This window comes from Pseudophryne corroboree, chromosome 12, assembly GCF_028390025.1.
Source record: "Pseudophryne corroboree isolate aPseCor3 chromosome 12, aPseCor3.hap2, whole genome shotgun sequence".
Lineage (NCBI taxonomy): Eukaryota > Metazoa > Chordata > Amphibia > Anura > Myobatrachidae > Pseudophryne > Pseudophryne corroboree.
Window position 1 is genome coordinate 136,753,723 of NC_086455.1, and position 13,549 is coordinate 136,767,271.

A 13,549-nucleotide genomic window follows, 5' to 3' on the forward strand; every position below is an offset into this window, starting at 1 on the left:
GTGCGAACGAAGGGATCGCAGAGCGGCTACAAAATAATTTTGTGCAGTTTCAGAGTAGCTTCAGACCTACTCAGCTCTTGCGATCACTTCAGACTGTTCAGTTCCTGTTTTGACTTCACAAACACGCCCTGCGTTCGGCCAGCCACGCCTGCGTTTTTCCTGGCAGGCCTGCGTTTTTTCGAACACTTCCTGAAAACGGTCAGTTGACACCCAGAAACGCTCACCTCATGTCAATCACTCTGCGGCCAGCAGTACGACTGAAAAGCGTCAAAAGACCTTGTGTAAAACTACATCGGCCGTTGTGGAAGTATGTCGTGCGCGCATTGCGCCGCATACGCATGAGCAGATCTGCAAATTTTTTGCATCATCGCTGCGCAGCGAACATTTTCAGCTAGCGATCAACTCGGAATGACCCCCATAGTACAAACTACACGGTATCACCAAGAAAGGACAATTCATGTACTGGTGAAGGTGCTTCATTTACTTCCCTCCCGTTCATTATGGGTTAATAATTTATATTCCCTTTTTGTAATATATATGAGTAAATTCTAGCTTGCGGAAATTGTATGTGAAATATGTCTGTTCAGTGTGGTATAAATATAGGACGAAACACTGATAGAAAATAATAGTTAAAGGGAAATAATAAAAAAAGAGTTATGAGTGTCCAGCCCCCCTTCCCCCACACATACAGTATACACCCACTCCCTCTATATAATCCAGGGGCAACACTATACATCAGATCCCTGTCTGCTCCTCTTGTTCCAGGCTTTGCAGTCTGGGGAGAAGATTAACCAGAGTCACTTGATCACAAATGAATCTGTTATTTCTGCATTACACCCTTTCCTGCTCCTCTCTCTTCTCTTCTATAATACCATTTAGCAGAATCCCACTGGCTGTCTCTGGCTCCTGTCCAGGGACCTGTCTGTGTGACGCAAGCAGAGACTACTTATAGGGAGATTACAGGCAGTAAGACAGTGCGAGCAGCCTCCCCGAGCTGGGACACCTCTGATCACCAGGCAGAGAGATTACCCTGAGCACAGGTCACCTACGCCCGGTGGCTTCCCCTAGAGCAGGTGAAAAGCCTCCCGTTGCAGCAGGTCTCCGATGTACAGCGATGGGAGAATGGACTATACTAGAAAGACTGCTGGAGGCTGCTGTGCAACAGCACAGTACTATGATAGGAAGGTAAGACATCCTGTAAAACTACAAATGTCAGCACTTTGCAAAGTGAGAGCTTGCCGTGGCTTTTCACATTATCCTGAATGGCAAGTGCTGCATGGAATATATCACACAGGAGAATGTGGTGTGGGGTGCTATGAGTGCTGTTTATTTATCTTCTATGATTTGTTATGTTTGTTGTGTGCATTGTCCTCTGTAGTTGTTTTTAAAAGTGAATGTTTATATTCACACACGTGTCTATCTATCTATCTATCTATCTATCTATCTATCTATCTATCTATCTATCTATCTATCTATACTGTATCTATCTACTACACACACTATATATATATATATTACACACACACACACACACACACACACACACACACACACACACACACACACACACACACACACACACACACACACACATTTATCCAACCTAAGGAGACATTGCAAACCTAAAAGCATGACACAGATAGCAGCAATTTGCCAGCTAACAGGATGAGTGCCAGACCCCCAGCCCACTGTGACAACTATCAGATGTGATTGATGTCTCCCATTGGTATCAGGTGCACACTGCGTATAAACACTGAGGTCTGGCGTGTACCAGTTGGGGATGTTGAGGTGAAGCCTTGATGTGAAAAGTTTATTGACCACAGACATAGCAGTGTAAAATATGTGTAAAAGAGTGCATCCTATGAATACAGGGATCACTTAGGTGAGACGGAACACTGTACACTCTACACACTGTAGCCAAATTATTTAGACATTTCACACATGCTTAAAGGTTTTCATCGGTTACAAATTGCAAGAAGGGTTTTTCATCAAAATGCACCCAGGTTATTATGAGAACTGTTTCCCATCTCTGAGAAATCTGCAGTGACCTACAAATCAAAGGGTTTAGTGTTCAATCTCCCCATTGCCCTGTCATGCTTAATTATTATATACCTCTTCACATATAGCAAGGTGCCTGGGATATAGATCTACCAGTCATTTTAGTCTAGGGTACATAGGTGCTGAACAGACACAATTCTATAGTAGTTCTATTAATAAAATGCCCGGACACTAAACGTTACTCAAGATAAGGTTACTATTGTACAGATTGCTATTTTCCAGCATGGTTCTCTGTTACTACAATTTACAGTATGCATGTATTTTATCTAACAATACAGCAAGGCAGTCGTAATAAGCATTATACAGTCTATTGCAGGGTATTGGGCAGAAGGACTGTAGGAAGCTGAACATCTGTAATACAAAAAAAGACTTAATTAAAATGTACTCCAACAGCAGTTAAAGCTACAGTACTTGCCATTTGCATAGACATTCACCGTTATAACCTACTAGTCCTAAGAGTCACCTTGATTCTTTCAGGAGCCATGGAACTGCTTCACCCATTGAGATATACTAAAATTAGCCAAAAGTTGGTTTATTTTTGCCTAATTGACATATACAGTATGGGGCTGAGGTTTTGATTTCCGCCAGAGGACTATTTGTTTGGAAGTTATATATATTCTCTGTTCCCGTCCCCTGGAGGCTTCTTGAAACCATGTCTTACTGACAGCCAGAAATTAAAATTATACTGTTATGTGTTTTGTTTGCTAAGTGGACCATACCGTAATATAGTATGTGTGTTTGTGTTGTAAAGAATTTAGACTGTAAGCTCTAATAGTGCAGTGACTGGTGTAAATGAACAGACATTCTGGAAAAGTGCTACATTATATGTTGGCACTAAATAAAAAAAATAAAAACATCTATAATAGAACTATAAAACACATGCAATATTTTGACTGACAGTTTCATACATATGTTCTTCCAAAATGTACATTGGGCATCACCCAGTGATTTCTTTAAATCTTTAAAACTTTTCTGAAAAGAGCTTTGGGGCATTATTATCAACAAATCTTTGCGAGATATAGGATGTTTCCAGGGGCTATCCGCAAATATTAAGCATCCCCGAGATGTATCTAGGTGGGAGCACAATAGAAAATTGCGACATCAGTTGTAATCTCCCAATTTAAACAAAATAAAAAAGTCACCACCATAGGTTTCAGTGATGGCTGCTTAATTGCCAAGTTTATTGAACTTGGCCTAGGTAGCCAATGTCTTCTTCAGATGGCTTTAGCCATTGTAGTTTATGGCTACAGTCTGCAATAGTAATGCCCACTCGCACATGTGTGGCCAGCAGACCAATGCATGCATAAGTAGTGAGCCGGTCCCCTAAGAAGAACTGAAGTGATTGCATAGCAGCCAATGCCCTGATCGTGTTTTTAAATACATTTGGGTGAACCTTGATTTCTTATTGCTGCATAAAACCTAATAATACATTTGCCTGCAAATTTCAGATGTAGCTATAGTTTTAAATCTTGTAATTTCAGACTAGGAAATTTACAAAACTGGATGAACTCACTATACAGTAAAGAAATAAATATCCTCCTCAAACACATAGATATACACAGCTGTGAATCATTTGGGTTTTCTATAAAATATGCTATTTTGTGAACATGACTGTTTCTCACACACTTACGCACTGTTTTTTTTGTGGCTGGACATTTGTGTATTTAATTGTTGTTTACTGGAAAACCAAAACATTGCTAAGGAAGTTAATAATGTATTAAGAGTATATGCATGGGCTAAACCCATTAAATGTGCTACTGCTTCTCGAGCTAGTAATAGATATAAAATAGAACAATTACCCATAAAAATGTCTTAGTAAAAGTATAGCACATTTCTTCACAGTAGTGATAGGGTGCAAATTACCAGAGTTTTTCTGTAGGAGCACTTTCAGCACTGGACAGCTCCTAGTGCACATCAATGAGAAAGGACAACCTTTCCTGCAAAGATGCTTGGGAAAAGAAAATATCCCATGGCCAATTATCCTGACTATAAATATCTGAACCCTTAGCCTAGGGTGCCTCATTGTCAGGTCATGGCTGTCATGTCATGTTGACCATTTCATTGCCAGTAGGCCTTGTCATGTACTGCCACCCACTGCATTATTGGGCTTTCTGGCTGAGAAAGTGTTAAGGAAGCAGCTGGACCTCAGAAATTAAGAATCACATATCAAACTGAAAGGACAGAGTCCAACCCTTCAGCCTTCATATCTTGGATTGGATAAAGTACAACATATCAGTGCCATGGCTTTGTGAAAGCACAATCTTGCGTTACCAGTATTGCTTGGTAGTCTATGTTTGGAAAGATTTTGAGCACCATACTTTTTTTTTATACCTGGTAATAGTTTTAAGATTTGTATAAGGACAGTATCAAATGAATTCATAATTGTGTATTAACAGTGTTCACCTGTCACCTTAAGAAGATATGCTTCTGTTAGGTTAATTGAATAGATTTACTTTTTCACTGTACTCACTCGAGCAATGCTTGATTTCCACATGATACAAACTGCAAAAAATATTTGTACCAAACCATACCCTCCAACATGACCCATTCCATTAGGTACAAAATGCTCTGCTCCTGGACTTTTTTTGCCAGTGGCAGTTACAGAGGTGGGGCTTCAGCGCAGTCCAAAAATTCAAATAGGGGAGCCACAACAAACTGCCAGCCCAAACACTGCCAAACATCACCGGCCAAGACTCAATGGCAGTTGGTGTGGCTCCCCTATTTGAATTTTTGACTGTGCTGCAGCCCCACCTCTGTAACTGCCACAGGCAAAGAAGTCCAGGACCAGAGCATTTTGTACTTAATGGAGCGGGTCATGTTGGAGGGTATGCCAAATTTGCATACTAGGCGGTGTAAATCCTCTAATATGTCTGAAGTGTTCAAATACTATCATGAAATCAGTGCTATTGGGGACCAAAAAAGTTTTTAATTTTCAGAAAAAAAAAAAAATACATTTTTGGAAGGATTTATATAAACACATGACTATTGGGGGCTTCTAGTGATGCATGTATTTCTCAGTTACAGTATACTAACTGGCTCTCAAAAAAACATGCAATAATTCCTTTCCATTAGCAAAACAAAAACACATGTGATTGTTGACAGGGACTGTGTAGGTGATATATTATAAAACAGATAATATAAAATAGTAATCATCTGTCCATGACCAAATATGTTCTACTGTCGGCTCATCCTTATGTTACATTGTATGTAAACTGAGCTGTGATCAATATCCCCTTAGCCATTTTTTTTTTTTTTGCTGACATTCACATGTTTTGTCATTAATTTTTTATGCAGAGCTGACATTTTTATGCAGCACAATACATGGAACTTAATGTAGCCGGATGAATACACTATGTAAAGGAGATGGAAATATATTGTTAATATTCATTGCTTCCTGGCATGGAAAAGAGATACAGTGATACTGTTGTATGTACAAGCAGCTAGCAATGCATCTGTGTGCACACCAATATGTTTTTCTATTAGTACAGCATGCTTAACTCTTTGCGTTTTCTTTCAGGATTCTGCTGACCGTGGTTGTCATCTTTAGGATTCTCATTGTTGCCATCGTTGGAGAAACTGTTTATGACGATGAGCAGACCATGTTTGTCTGCAATACTCTCCAGCCAGGCTGCAACCAGGCATGCTATGACAGGGCTTTTCCAATCTCTCACATTAGATACTGGGTGTTCCAGATTATTATGGTCTGTACTCCAAGCCTGTGCTTCATCACCTACTCTGTCCACCAGTCTGCTAAGCAGAAGGAAAGGAGATATTCCACTGTATTCCTCACCCTGGACAGAGACCAGGACTCTGTGAAAAGGGAGGATAGCAAAAAGATCAAGAACACCTTGGTTAATGGGGTCCTGCAAAACACAGAAAACTCAACCAAGGAAGCTGAACCAGACTGCTTAGAGATCAAGGAAATCCCCAACCCTTCCATAAGAACCACAAAATCCAAGATGAGGCGCCAAGAAGGGATCTCCAGGTTTTATATAATCCAAGTGGTCTTCAGAAATGCTCTGGAAATTGGCTTTCTTGTGGGACAGTACTTTTTGTATGGCTTCAATGTGCCCTCCCAGTACGAATGTGACAGGTATCCTTGCATCAAAGAGGTGGAGTGTTATGTGTCCAGGCCCACAGAGAAGACAGTGTTTTTGGTTTTCATGTTTGCAGTCAGTGGCCTCTGTGTTGTTCTTAATTTGGCTGAGTTGAACCACTTGGGGTGGAGAAAGATTAAGATGGCAGTCAGAGGAGTACAGGCAAAAAGGAAATCAATTTATGAGATCCGGAATAAGGACTTGCCAAGGATGGGTGTACCGAATTTTGGCAGGACTCAGTCTAGTGATTCAGCCTATGTGTGAGGATGTTTCATACACAACAGCTGAACACTGGAACCACGCAGCATGAGACGATGGGGGGAAGGGTGTCTGATTAATGGAATGCCATTGAACTGCAAGAATGTGCTGGTTGGTAAAGTTAATATCAATCAGTAGCAGTTGCCATTGATTTAATTGGTGGAAATCTCTGGCTCGATAGCTGATACTTCTGTTTAAATTCTACGTTTTATATTATACCTTTGTGAACAGAATTTCAAAATATTATCTTAAATTGCCTCAGAATTACTGAAGTTGTGGTTACGTTACTGTATCAGGTTAATTGCTACATTCAAAGACAAACTGGGCAAATCACTGATGCTGCTACTGGCACTGAAACGTATCTGGTACAAAGAGATATACTAGCACCAACAAATAGGTACACTGTGGCTCTCCTTCCCTTGCTGTCACCAGCAGGACACACTGGCAGTTGTAGAAGTAACAGGTTTGTCAAGGCCTGAAATAACCCCTACATTACTGTATAAGTCTCTTTGTACCAACAGGAGCACTGAAGAGGTGTCTTAAAGAACCAATACTGCCAACTACTCCTCACTCCTACAGTCAAACCACTTTCAAGTCTGTTCAATGAAGGACATTTTTTAGAATTTTTGGGCAAAAAACAAAACATTAATTGTGTTGTTATTCCACTGAGCAGATTAACATAATAATAATAATAATAATAATAATAATAATAATTAAAAATATAAATAATAATAATAATAATAATAATAATAATAATTATTATTATTATTATTATTATTATTATTTATTTTTCATAATTATCAGCTCATTGGAAAAATGAAACATGGTTTTATTTTGCTTGAAAAAAAATTATAATAATCTTACTCGTATGGATCTACCCTGAAACTTTCAATACCGTCTTTTTATAGAAATTGATGAAAAGCACACGTTTCTCTATACGTATTTCTTTTTTTAAACATTCCCTGGCATCCACCCTCCCCCTCTTTCTATAAACCTACCCTTAGGAACATATTTAAATATAATTTTAAACATTAACAGCATCTCATTAATGTCGTGGGCCTCAGACAGTGCGTAGCCTAATAATTGCCTGCATGCCGCACACAGACCTTACTGTCTGAGCCATGTACATGGGATGTTAAAGCAACTGAAAACTTGAAGGGGCACACAGAATTTGTAATGCAATTCCTAAAGCATGTTTCCCATTGCATGCTGAATATTAGCCTTTCTGCTTGTAATTGCACCAAAGTAGGAATCCTATATGTCATTTTAAAAGCTTCCTGTCTAAAAGGTAATACAGATATTTTGGGCAAATGAGGAAAACACGCCAAGCTGTATGAGCAAAAGATTAATAGTAACAAAAATAACTTACAGTAGCTCGTTGATGGCAAAGCAAACCACTTTTGATTTATCTTAATTTCAACATAATGCAGCCTAAGATTCTGGTTACAGTGCGCTATAAAACTTTTTTTCAAAGAGCTCTCTATATTTAACATAATGTGTAAAGCCCTTAAAAACATTTTAAGATTTGTGTAGGAAAAAAATTAATATCTGCATTAAAATAAACACATCTAGGCTTTCGTACCAGGGAAACACTCAGTGTTTCACTCCTTAAATTTCATCTGCGGTGCAACCTCCCTAATACTAGCTCAGTGATGCAGTGCAGATATTTTTGAATACATCGATATTGAAAGATGTCTACTTTAAATACCTCTAGCTGCATCACTTTAATGGTGCAATCCCCACTGACCTTGACACACAGATTGCTTAGTGTGCGGTCCCATTTCCTCTCATTCAGGTTGTGCTGAAGCTTAAAGATTTTCTGAAGCATTCTTCTTGTGCAAATAATCACAGATTCTGATCTCAATATTCTTGGAAAGCACAGATGGGTATTGGCCTTTGCTATAGACAATGGTCAAAAGTAATGTGCTTAAACCATTTGTATTTGGCCATGTTTCCAGTGCATTTGTGAACAAAGGGAAATCCCAAGAAGTGTTTTACCCTAGTCTGCAGCTTGTTAGACTGTTATGCATGGTTGGGATAAGCTGTGACTGCATTTATCTTCTTAACATTTTTCTGGAAGCTCAAATTGGAAATTTTCTACCATCTACCATGTATCATTTTGTACCATGTCTATGAAAAAAAGCATATTTCTGCCATTTTCAGGCAATTTGGCAATTTAGTTGCCTGATTTGCCGTGAGGCACTTGAAATTCAGATGTTGTAAAGGGCTAGTGTAAACAAGGAACAAAATATGGCAGCTTTTAACTGGAGATACAGTATAGTCAGTTTCTAGGAAGAGAAAGCAATTCCTTATACAGCATTAACAAGTAAGAGGATTAAACAAAAAGGTGCTAGTTTGTTTGAAATTATTCCATCTCAGCTAATACACTTTCTGTTACTTTCTCTATATAAATTTGATTATTTATTTACATACTGTAGATACATGGACTTAGTGTAATGTCTCTGATCTACAAAACAGAATGAAACCAAAATAACAAATTTCCGTCAAACTCCATAAAATAAATGTTGTGTTTTATGATTCTTTCTATATATGTGGATCTGCTTTTATTGGTCTGATATCTCAAGTAGCAACAAAAATGGAAACTGACAACAATATGTGTTTCAGGTGTCATGCAATCAACTCTCGTCATCAATAAAATATATATTTACGTTGTTGAGAGTTGTAGATCAGCTGGAATATTTCTGATTTTCCAGTGATCTTGCTATGAAGCTTTGATGGATATTGCGACAAGCGAAAAGCCTTATAATGGTCTCCATTTCAATAGTATAATAACCAAAAATATGATGTCAAGTAAGAATGTCATAGCTTCCTTGGTATACTGAAAGGACCAGTCATCTGCATATGGAGAGCACAGTTTGCCAAACCTGGTAAAATGTATGTATGTATGTATGTATGTATGTATGTATGTATGTATGTGAGTTTACCAGGGCAGCCAAATAAGCATGTTCCTTCCTGTGTTAATTTACTCTCGCTGAATGCAGCTTAATTTGTTAACATTACATAGATATGCATATCTCAATAGGCTTCAGGCTTAATAGTATCATGATAATGTGTTGGCTGTCCTGGTATGAAATTGGGTTGGACGATTGAGTGAGTCTCTCTTTTTTTAAGGATACACTGTGGATATTGCACATTTGCCACTGAGCATATGCCTGACTGCTTCTACCTTAAACCTTAACTGTTGAATGCACTTTTAGCAAAGATCAAGTCACCCCTGTGTAGCACTTACAGTGTCAGAGGGGGCATTGTGCATTGTTCTGTGATAAACTGATAATGCTAAATGAAACTCTTACATCTGGCATTGGCATCTTGAATATGAATAGTAAGGGAGAATGCTTCACTCTTATTCTTTCTTTTTTGGAATGGAAAAAATAAGATTGTCTTAAACCAGCTCACATATACAAACACTACTACATGGATAAACTGACTAGCCAAATTGGCTTTTCATAAAAACCCAGTAGTGTTAGGACTGTGCCTGATTTAAAGGGATGCTAAGATGTACCCTTGTGCTTACCTGCAGTGTATACTTTTGGCAGTTTAAAAGTCAGCACTGTATTTTTATGCATTCAAATAAGACTTAGGTACCTTGATATAAGCACAAGCTGTAGAAATATATTTAGAATGGGACAAAAGTGTTTGAAGTGTAAAAGAAAAGACCTTGCAGTGTATTACTGGAATACAGAGACAATCTCAGGTTTGTAAATGGAATAAAATTGTTGCTCATACCCTAGGCTCATTAAATACAGTTGACGGATTGGTCATTTACAAGTCCATTATCAATAATTTTATATATATATATATATATATATATATATATATATATATATAAAAAAAAATTTTCTTAAAGAAATTGCTAAAGATTTTGACACTCTACCTTAAGTGTACAGATGGTTATATGATCGGTTCTGTGTATAGCTAGTTATTCTTTGCCAAATACCCAATCCTTTTTTAAAGTTCTTTAAAAATGAATGTCCTACTGTGAGGTTAGCGTAGGTGCCGCTCAGGGGTACCCAGATCAGTCTTTAAAGATACATTAGGAGAAGGCCAAAATTATAAAATAAGTGTAGCAGACAATCAATCCTTATAGCGCTCTCAGGGCAAGAACAGAAGGGTTGATAGCTAGAAAAGATGTTACAGAAATTCTGCCTACAGAAATTGTTGCAGGAAATTGGCCGAAATAGTTCAAACTTGCATTAGTTCATTTTGACTATTACAGATACTGATATGCTAGCTTCCAGATTGTTAGGGGTCTTCTGTGCATCCCTGAAACATTTTTCAAAATAGACCTGTAAATAGTAGTATAATTGTCATCACAGAGCCTTTAAAGTTGCTTACATTCAGGTGTACACAGAACTACACCTGAATCTGGTATTACTGACAAAATGAACTTTGGAAATAGCACTTTAATTGTCCCGAAGGAAGTGACATGGAGCTGTGAGCAATCTTTCTGTACTAAAGCACAAACTGTGCTTTGACATAGATTGGCAGCTTACATTACAAAGAAGCCTAACAAATAGCTCATGCACCAGACATATGTTTATGGAGGACTGTGCAAGAGTTGAACAGGCCTTTTTACCCCCCTCCATCTGTTAATTATCTGCAGAGTAACTTATCATTGAGTGTGGTGGATATTACCTTCACTGAGACCTTTTCTGTCCAGTGCACTGAAGTGTACATTAGTCCATCTTCGTTAAATGGTGCTACAGTATGTCACAAGATATCATACACAAGTGTTAGTGCCGCTTGGAATAAAAGGGCAAGAATGTTTCTAGAAAATATATTTGTACAACACTCGAAACTCGACCTCTTTTTCCAGGGTATCAAAATCACCAGCACTCCTGCTGCAGCTCTGCCCTCATTATTTAATCCCTTGGCTGCTACACAGGAACCTAGCACACTGCAACAGACAGCAGTGCTTAACCTCCAGCAGGCAACGGGTTAGGTGCCATAGATTTCAACATCCAGCTCCATCCAGTCTCAGTGTCACAGGACATTTTATACTCACCTTTGTATAATGTATATGGAATTGTTTCATACAATAAAGCAACAATGTAATATTTAGCGAATAATAAAGTACTTGCCTTTTTTCTAAAATGATTTGTGTGTTTACGTTATTCTCTTGAGTGTGTCGTGCTGTGCTGCTTGCTTTGCAGTCTCTCGCATAATCATCAAGGTGCGGCATCTACTGCCAAGTGCAGTGCTGGCGGCATCGTTTAATTAACAGGCACCAGTTTATATAATTAATTAGATGCAGGTTTTGCATGGACATCATTAGCCAATATGAACACAAGTCAGCAGATACCACTGGTGTGCACATAATGTATTGCAGGAGAGGAGCTCAGGAACAGATCTGTAGATGCATTTCCCACGTCCCTGCAGGCAGGTATTAATACATGTCCCCTAAGATACTTATCAGCAGAGAAGATAATCTGAGACTCTAGAGCCACTGACCTCCTTCTATCCATTACCAGTTTGTTTTAAATAGAGTGGCTCAATTATACAACACACAGTATGAAACCATAGACAATGCACTCAATTCTGATTGGATTCTGTTTATTTGTGCCTCTATTCTATAAGAGTCAAAAACAAAAAGGGATAAAAACTTGTAGAAATCTAAATTAAATTATACTCCCAATAGAAGGGTAACATTAAGTGAAACAATGTATGTATTGGAGGAATCTGGCATCACTGAGCTTTTTTCAGGTTAACAAACGTCTGAGGGGCAGATGTATTAACCTGGAGATGGTATAAGGAAGTGATAAATCAGTGATATGTGCAAGGTGATAAAGACACCAGCCAATCCTCTCTAATATGTAAATTAACAGGTAGGAACTGATTGGCTGGTGCCTTTATCACCTTGCACATATCACTGGTTTATCACTTCCTTATGCCTTCTCCAGGTTAATACATCTGCCCCCTTAGAGAGCAGTACTGTGGTACAAATTACTTTAACTGTGATTACACAAAGCACAAGTATATAATATATGGATAGTCCCTTAATGGGTAGTTATACCCCTTTTCCAACAAATTGCTGAGTCCAACCTGGGTTTTAAAACATGGGTCCAACCAGTGTTAGAGCCAGACCAGACCCATTTCACACCACAGGCTGGACCAAGTCATATTGGCAGGTAGACACCTTTCAGACTTTCTGTTCTGTGGTGCTTGGAGATTATTATTAACCATTTCTTATATAGCGCAGCAAATTCTGTTGCGCTTTACAACTGGACACAATTAGAAGACAAAACTGGGTAAAAACAAACAGTCATAGAGGTAGGAGGGCCCTGCTCGCAAGCTTACAATCTATGGGATGACATCATTTCAAAGCAACGGTGGTCCGGCTCTCTATATACTTTTATTGTGACCCAGGTTGGATGACCCAGGTCGCTTTGTTTACACCATAGGCTACCTGGGTCCTTCCCAGGTCCGATCCAGGTAACTGTACCTGGGTTCTTTTTCGAGGACCCTGTTCTAACAAGCCATAACCTGAGTTGCCCCGGGTTACTGAGGCAGAGGAAAAGGGTATTTAGTCATATAACTGATGTGAAATGCCTTGTCAGATAAGGTAGCCATCTTGGTACTGTAAGTTAAGTTATTGAAACACAAATATTCTGCAAACCAAAGGTTCCCAAACAGGGTGCTGGGGCACTTCAAAAATGCCACAGGTTGGTGGTCTAGTCCCAAATCATATGAATTGAGCTGGCATCTTTGCAGGCTGAGCCATGTGCTGTTTGTTACAAATGCAGCACTGATTAATGTGTGTCTGGCATACCTTCCCCTTCCTGTTGGTCTTATTCTTTGTCCATGCCTCTGTTCACCTTCTGTGTGTCTGTCACCATCTTTCACCAATATGTATATGTGCCTTTCACTCTTTCTGTGGGTTTCTCTGCCTCTGCCCTTTGTACGTATGTCTCCCATTCCATCTCTAACTTCTCCCTCCCTTTTCTCCCCTATGCTTCCATAACCCACTGTCCACTTGTATCACACTCCCCCCTTCCCCTCATCTTCCACTTCCTGTTTTTCTGGTCAATGCAATAGACAAAACCAGTAATGGAGGCCACCAATCAGAAGCTATGTAGAAACACAGAAGCACACTTGTTTGCACCAAGACTAACCTG

At 39.0% G+C, this 13,549-nt stretch overlaps 1 protein-coding gene across 1 annotated transcript; it reads left to right on the forward strand.

Annotated features, from left to right (window-relative positions):
* Nucleotides 1-916: 916 nt before the first annotated feature.
* GJD2 (gap junction protein delta 2) lies at nucleotides 917-7,088 on the forward strand. Its single transcript, XM_063948063.1, has 2 exons — nucleotides 917-1,185; nucleotides 5,576-7,088. Exons 1-2 carry the CDS (start codon nucleotides 1,115-1,117, stop codon nucleotides 6,417-6,419), a joined length of 915 nt encoding a protein of 304 aa, XP_063804133.1. The 5' UTR covers nucleotides 917-1,114; the 3' UTR covers nucleotides 6,420-7,088.
* The last annotated feature ends 6,461 nt before the right edge of the window (nucleotides 7,089-13,549 follow it).